The 8,546-nt window shown below is 35.1% G+C and overlaps 1 protein-coding gene across 2 annotated transcripts in view; it reads left to right on the plus strand.

Annotated features, from left to right (window-relative positions):
* Window positions 1-8,546, plus strand: part of LOC145247567 (amine oxidase [flavin-containing]-like) — a 128,441-nt gene that overhangs the window by 77,691 nt on the left and 42,204 nt on the right. For both annotated transcript variants that reach the window (XM_080109413.1, XM_080109414.1), the window contains 2 exons: window positions 885-982; window positions 8,390-8,501. In XM_080109413.1, coding sequence (XP_079965539.1) covers window positions 885-982; window positions 8,390-8,501 — 210 coding nt within the window. The remainder of the gene's footprint in view (window positions 1-884; window positions 983-8,389; window positions 8,502-8,546) is intronic.

An 8,546-nucleotide genomic window follows, 5' to 3' on the forward strand; every position in this document is an offset into this window, starting at 1 on the left:
TTTATATATCTAATTTTAAATAGATAAGAATGTAAATATACAAACTACTAACTATAGTGGGGGTGATAAGTAGTTAAATGGATTAATCCAAATCTTATAAATACAAGACTGATAAATTAAAAAATGTATCCATTTTAAATGTGGAAATTGATGAATCGCACAGGTAAGAAATTCATTTTTATACTATGAAAAGGTTAGTAATTGCAATTAAGAATAGGAAATTGGAAAAAAATTTTGTAACTTGTCTTCTTCCTAAGATTAAGGGTGGTGGTGTTTGATCAACACTGCTGGGGAGCCATGATGTAATACACTGTTTTGTTTTTAAATCCCCGAAACAGTGTTTCATGGTAAACAACTGATGATCCCTTGAAAAATAAAAAAAATTGGTATTATAGTAAATTTGAGAGAGTTGATGCAGTGATTGCAGGTGATTAAATGACTTACTGACTAGATGTTTTTTTTTTTTTTTTTTTTTAACGAATGATAAAAAATATTTTTTTGTATAGTTTCAAATGTTAAAAACTTCAAAGACTATATATATATATATATATATATATATATATGTTTTTTTCTTCTTTAAAGATATCAGATTAAAAGGAATATACACACAAGTATTTACAAAATTTCAAAATGTTGCTCTTTTATTATTAGCTTAATACCTTGCGTACAATTCTTTCAGCCTCTAGTATATAATAGTTAATTAATCATAATTTTGCACAACTGGCCTTCATCAATGCATAGAAAAACGAATTTGTCAAAAGTTTCACAGCCTATGAATCAAGACTTTTTATGATGATGATGTTGTTGTTGTTGCTGTTGCTGCTGCTGCTGATGATGATGATTTTCTTGAATTTCTTTAAAAAATCTTCTCATTTTTTTTTCAGCCAATCCATTATGAAGAGAAGAACTGGGCGGAGGAACAGTACAGCGGTGGTTGCTATACTGCCATGCTGCCCCCAGGATTCCTCACAGTGTTCGGAGAGTAAGGCATACATCAATTTATTTACTTGCTAGCAAAATTAAAGTCATCTCCTGAAACGACTTTTTATCAGGCACCTGCAAAGGACTTTATGGCATCTGACGTTAAATAATGTTGGAAAATTGAAGAATATAAAAAGATATGGAATATTAATGATTCTTTTTATGATGAGTATCGCTTACAGGAAACTCACTCCAAAGTAACATGAACAGTATTTTACTGTAAAAGTTAAATTTTAATTATTTTCACTGTTTGTCATCCAAAATTACATATGACCTAAATGGATTACGTGGGGTGGAAGCGGTGTGTGTTTTTTATTTTTTATTTTTTTATTTTTTTACGCTTGTGTACGCCAAACAAGACATATTGCCACTTGGACATAAGAGGTTACTATTTAAGACCATGTCTACTGGAGATGAGCTAGATGTCTGTTCACATTACATTTAAACTTCAACATGTCAGAACAATCAAGAAAGCAGGAAACAGGGAGGGAATTCAAAAGTGTAGCAATCCAAAAGAAGAAACTATTAGAGTAAAAGGTTTTCAGCATCAGGGGATATCAACAATGAAGAGTGAGATTTTTCTGCTAAACTGGTTTGTCAGGGGTATATATGTTCAGGGAGTACAATATGCAATGAGTTTATCAGAGCACATTCCATTAAAGTACTTGTAAAACAATCATAGGGATGCCAAACGGCAGTGACTGAACAGGTGTTTGAGATTGGTTGGTAGTGTGATCGGATTAGATTGGAGACTCCTTTTTGAATCCTGTCTAAAAGGGAGAGACTAGTGCCAGATGCATCAGCCCAGATGTGGCAATAATACTCCATGCATGCAAGTGGTGGTTTTGTAAATATATAGGATACTCTTAGGTGTGAGTAATTTTCTAGCATGGTAGAGGAAATACACTTCTTTGCAGCAGCCTTGGCAATGTCCTCAATATATTTGTTCCACTTCATGTTGCCTATTAAATTCAGAAATTTAAACAGTGAGCGCTCACGTACGGTGTTATTAGTCATGACTATCTGTGTTTTAGAAGGTTTCTTGTAATTGTTGAAGGAAAAAAGCTTAGTCTTGGTAGTATTACGGCTCCATTTTGCTACAAACTGAAGGTCGTTTCCTAAGTTTTCTGCCGTTGCTTTAAACATGTGTACATTCATTTTTCCATTATGTCTATTATATGTTAGGTTGACAAGAAAGTTCTTGCGGTTTTTAACTTTTAAATTCAGCTGGACACATCTCGACTCAAACAAAAATTTATTGATCGAAATAAACATCAGAATCAACACATTTTTGCCAATGCAAAACAAGGGTATTTATGTCAGCAATGTAAATATTTTGCGTTCTGGTGACGATAAAGTAACTGAAGACGTTTTTTGATATCACTTAGGTTTGTGAAGTATTTCTCATGCAGAAAGTTATCAAGATGCTTGAAAAAGTGGAAGTCAGTAGGTGAGAGGTCTGGAGAGTATGGTGGACGAGGCAGAGTTTGATAGCCCAATTCATTCGACTTCTGAAGGGTTGGTTTAGTAATGTGCGGTCGGTTATTGTGGTAGAGGAGAATTGGGTCTTTTCTGTTTACTAATTCTGGGTGTTGTTGTCGAAGTTTCTGATGCATTTCATTCATTTGTTGACTGTACTTTACTGCCGTAATAGTTTTTCCAGCATTCAAAAAACTTTAATGGATGAGACTAGTCGCAGACCACCAAACAGTCAGCATGACCTTCTTTTAGTGCAACTCTAGTTTCATGAAGTGTCGTGGCGCTTTGTTGGCGTCCAATCACTGAGCTGAATGTTGCCAGTTGTAAAGAATCCACTTTTCATCATGTTACAACCCAGTCGAGAAACGGGTCGTTCTTGTTGCAACAATAAGTATTAGATGGATATGTTCTCATCCAGAAAACAGCAATTTTCCCCCTTGCTTATGGAATGTGAGGATTAAAGGACAAAGGGAAGTGAGAGTTATGAGATGATGATGATGAATATTATGCGAGGATTGAAAATAATGAAACGAATAAAATTTGATGACTTGAGAAAACAGTTTATTTTTGGATTTGAAGATGACCATGTTGTAGGCTCCAGGGAAACAATCTTGTGATAACGTATTCCATGAATGGTAAGTTCTTGGAAAGAAACTCTGTTCATGGAAATTTTGTTTTTTTTTTCGCTAAATTATAGTCAGCGACTCTCAACTGATGTCACATGATCATGTTAACCAATCATATATATCGCATTCATAATTGGCCCACATGTTCATCCCCCATCAATCATACCTAATAAGATGCTGCACTTCAAAGCAAATCATGTATCTACACTTAACTTTAAAAATGCCCATGACCGTTGAGTCATTATTATATCCATTACTTTGATTTTTCCATGTTTAAAAAATTTTCGTATCATTTTATTCTAGCTGAAGATGGGACATCCTACTGGATGCCAGACATTCAAATGCTATCTTATACATTCCAACCGAGAGATCTTTGTAAGATTCTAACCGTCCATTGAATCTCTCTTGCACTTGGTTCACCGGGTATATTTGCCAAGTAGGTTTTGAAATTTTTTCTCATGAGTCCAGTTGCTCCTATAATTACTAGAATAATGGCGATCTTTCTAAGATTCTAGTTTATTTCATGTCGGACCTTTTCCCTCTGCTTAACCCAGCATCATTGGAGACACAAGCTTACTGTGAATTAGGGATCATGTCTTCAGGGACACTTTATGTAGGGAGTTGAACAGCAAGATATCTATTCATTTTATACTTGAATTTTTGTATGGTAGTACAGCCGGGGAAGCAGGATACTTCCAACATCTATAAGTTTGAAGGAAGATAATTTCAGAGTAGAAGGCTCTCTGGCACCGGAGGAACTCTTCATTTTTGCTATTCAATGGTTGAACTTTTAAGTTAACCAGAGCAATTATATTGCAATTTAGAAATCACCAAAATCATGACATATTCATTTATATATTGATGAATAATGTGTGTGTGTGTGTGTGTGTGTGTGTGTGTGTGTGTGTGTGTGTGATAAAACAATGTTGAATCCTTTAATTTTATGGATGTAACTACTGACAACATATATAACTATAAGATGTGTGTCTGCGTGTGTGTGTATGTGTGTGCGTAACCACTGCCCAACATGAAGTGATACTAAATGAATTGGATGAAAAGTGATGGAAGGAAGGAAATAAGGGCTAGGGGTGTATTAAACACAAAAGTCTCATAATCTGAATGATCTGGGTTCAATCGCTTCACATGGCAGACCTTTTTAATGTTATTTTCAATAACACCTGAAAATAAATTTCACACACACACACACACACACACACACACACACACACACACACAAAATAAATTGAGAAGAAATTGATTATCTAAAGTTAATTTGGATTATTTGGATTCTTCAGATTACTGTTCTCATTTTGAGTTTTATTTGCACAATATTTCGATCAATGCAACCTTTTGTTGAACTTGGGAATCTTTCTCTTAGGAATTTGCTCAGAATTCTAAACAGAACCAATTTAATCCATTAGGGTAGGATGCTCTCGTGTCATCAGTGATGACTGGGTAAAAGTCTGAAATATTTCACAATTATATTTTGAGTATCACCCACACTGAGGATTGGACCTTCAACCTCCAGAAGAGTATAATTTACAACTGAATTTTACTAAATACTTGATATATTATGTAACAGATCCTTGCAGAAGAACCCAAATAATATAAATAATCAATACTCATTCAAAAAATTCCGAAACATAATAAATAGTGGTTTCATTTTAGATCGATTTTATTGTAATATAACAATGTTGCCCATTTGGCACATATCCAGTTTTACCTCAATATTAAAAATTAACTAAAATGGCACAAATTTTTCATTATGTACTTACATGTTAGGTTAAAAAAAAGACAGTACACCAAAAATTATGCAAATTCATCAGGTATTTTTTTAACAAAAAAAAAAAAAACACATTTTAATGGTTAAATTTATCGCCTGCCATTTTCTGTTAACAGTAAGGTCACCGGCCAAGAAACATTATTTACTACACACTCATCATAATAATATCGTTAGAAATCATTTACTTATCAAAATATATTTTATAAAAACAAAAATACTGGATAATTTTTTTAAATTTTGGTTTACAACCTTTTTTTAACTTGATAGGTAAGTACATAATACCTTTTTTTGTGCAATTATATCTTTTTAATATTGAGTAAAAATGGAGGCGATTGTTGCCTGGTGGACTAACACAAAACGTACCTTAAAAAACTTGTCTTCTAGAGGTGTGCTATAAACGAATATCACATTTAAAATTGGGTCTGGCAACTAGTTTTCACAATACTGAAAAGATACTTTTCTGCATGTTTCATGATGTAATATAACGCGGCTGCCATTTTTGTTCTAAACAGAAACAACGTAATGAAGTTTAAAGATAATGAAGAATTAATCTTTTTTATTAATTAAAATAACCAAAAAATCGTCAGCCTAACGTTCATAGGGAACATGAACTGGAATAGATACATTGAGAGCATTGCCAAGGCTGCTGCGAAGAAAGTGGGTTTTCTCTACCGTGCTAGAAAGCTACTTACGCCTGAAAGTATCCTGTACCTCTATAAGGCCACCATTTTCCCATGTATGGAGTACTGTTGTCACATTTGGGCTGGTGCATCTAAAAATATAATATTCTCCCTCCGAGCAGAGGAGTCCCCCCTTCGCTAGTAAATATATGTCTAATTTATAAAACTCATTATGTCTGTCCATCCGTCTGCTTGTCTGTCTTCACTTTTCGAACTATATCTTCAAGTGGAAGAATTACATCGAGGGCATTGCCAGGGCCGCTGCAAGGAAGGTGGGCTCTCTCTACCGAGCTAGAAAACTACTAACACCCGAAAGTATCGTGTACCTCTATAAGGCCACCATTTTCCCATGTATGGAGTACTGTTGTCACATTTGGGCTGGTGCATCTGCTACTTGTCTTTCACTCCTTGACAAGGTTCAAAAGAGTCGCCCAACCTGATAGGTCCTAAACTGTCATCTAAGCTTCAACCTCTGTCCCATCGTCGTTGCATCCCTCTGCCTGTTCTACAAGTATTTTAATGATGAATGTTCTGACGAACTACAAGCACTTGTGCCCCCTCAATGTAAATACCCTCAGTAAACCCGACAAGCAGCTAAATCCCACCCCTTCACAGTAGAGATCCCTAAGTGTAAAAAATTCTTCTGCTCCAATAGTTTCTTTCCTAAAACTGCTAGACTGTGGAACTCCCTTCCGGGATTCAGCTTTACCAACTGTACTGACATGCAGAAGTTCAAGTGTAATGTGAACAGACATCTTGCTACTCATCTCCCCTTCATAATATCTCTGCAACTTATGTCCCCGATAGTAGCCCCCTACTTCAATAGGCACTGTGCTTTGTTTGGGGTGAAAATTGAAAAAAAAAAAGGGAAAAGAATAAATAAATATAATAAAAATATGATAATTTTTTACCTGGTTTTCACCTTAACATTTTCCTTTAAAATGCCAACTATTAATGGCTCTCGGGTATGCTGAAAATGAATATTGCATTTAAATTTCCCGCAAATTAGTAGTTTTCCAGATATTAACCAATGTAATTTGTTATGTTGTACGTGGTGGTCATTGTTGTACACGCAAAAAAATATGCATCTGCTTGCGCATACAACAATGGCCATCATTTATAACATAAAGAATGACATTACTTAATGTCCGAAAAACTACTTATTCGCAAAACATTTTAATATTCGTTTTCAGCATACCCGAAAACATACAAAAGTCGTCATTTTAAAGGAAAATGTAAAAATTTACCAAAAATATGAATCTATTTTTTTTTAAAAGGAAGAAAATCAACAAATACAAAAATAGGGGAAGGTTCAAAATTGCATCTAAAAACTACATTAAAAAATACAATAAGATACACTGTGCAAGCGCAAATACTTGCAGGTACAAATCATACCCTCCCCATACAAAGAATTTTTTCCATGTAACAAGATACAAGATAGATGCTGCGTTACATTACTGCATGAAACATGCAGACAATTATGTTTTCAATTTCGTGAAAACTAGTTGCCACCCCAAAATTTAAATGCGATATTTGTTCTCAGGACACTAAATTACCCCTAGAAAACAATTTTCTAACGGCAGGTCTTGTGTTGGTCTACCAGGCCACAATTATCAAAATGGATAAATTTTTTTTTTATTTAATTTTCATTTATGTCAATGCAGGCAACATAAAAACACAATTATAGATTACTTAGGATTTTTACCCAATCATGGTTGACGGAACGAGAGAATACTACCTCCATGGGTTAAATAAAGGGTTCTAGATTCTTAAGTATGACAGAAAGATTCCTGAATTTGACAAGATACACCAGAAGAAGGTCGGAGGTTACATCGATCGAAACATTGTGTAAATAACATTCAAAATGAAAGCAATAGTCTGAAGAATCCAAATAATATGAATTATCAATCCTCATCTAAAAAATTCAGAAATCAAAAAGAATTGGTTGCCTATAGATTTGAGACCGACAATTTGATTATATGTCTTGAATTGAAAGTCCTTCAATTTCAGAAGAATTTCGATGGGTAGCTATTCTGTACAGGTCCTGGAGATGAAGAATTTTCAATGGGCAGCTGTTCTGTACAGGTCCTGGACTTTATAATTTTGCAAGCAAAGAGCAAAAAATCTTTCTTGTATTGACACGAAAAAATTATGCTGAAACCAGAATTGCTTCATAAAAATATTTAATCTTTATTAAATATTTTTATGAAGCAATTCTGGTTTTTGATTGGTTGCTAGCAGAACGTGGCTCTATTTGATTCCTCAGTTCCTATCGCCATTGTCTAAAAGTAGAACCTTCCAATTTTCGGTGATGATAACCTAATTATATTCTTTGGAATTGTGGGGAAGGGTCTCCTTGTTGCTTGGAGACTTGGGTAGAAAGTACCGGTCAAGAATCCATTCTTGACGATCAGCCCGATAGGTGCAGGGCCAGGAACTGGCCCAGTACTTGTCAAACTGAGCTACACCACCTGGGTATCACCTTGGAGGTCTACCCTCCTAGGCCTTGCTATCTGGCTTTCAGATGGAGTAATTTTATCGCTTGCTGCTTGAGATGCCTCGACCGGGGAATGTCAACAGGGATGTCCAGGCAATTTTTGCTAGGCAAGTGCTCCTCCTTTAGGGGAGTTTGCTTGACATTCCCACTTTCCTGACCTAATGTCACATCCTGCTGAGGTGAATAGCATGTAAATCTCTACCCTCATTATATCAAAAATATTGCAACACCGTGCTTTTACCCATGCAGATATCCCTTCCACCCATTTATACCTTTATATATATCTTCACAATTTCGTTCAGACAAGATTTGAGTAATGCGAATATCTTATTTCTACTTACAGAGAATTAAGAAAACCTGTAGATAGGATATTCTTTGCTGGTACAGAAACAGCCACACAATGGGCTGGTTACATGGAAGGAGCTATACAAGCAGGAGAGCGTGCGGCAAGGGAGGTAAGTTGGTATGAAATGCTGAATTCATTTTTAATGACTTTATAT

The sequence above is a fragment of the Euprymna scolopes genome, chromosome 25 (assembly GCF_053919585.1).
Source record: "Euprymna scolopes isolate OS-2025 chromosome 25, ASM5391958v1, whole genome shotgun sequence".
Taxonomy (NCBI): Eukaryota; Metazoa; Mollusca; class Cephalopoda; order Sepiida; family Sepiolidae; genus Euprymna; species Euprymna scolopes.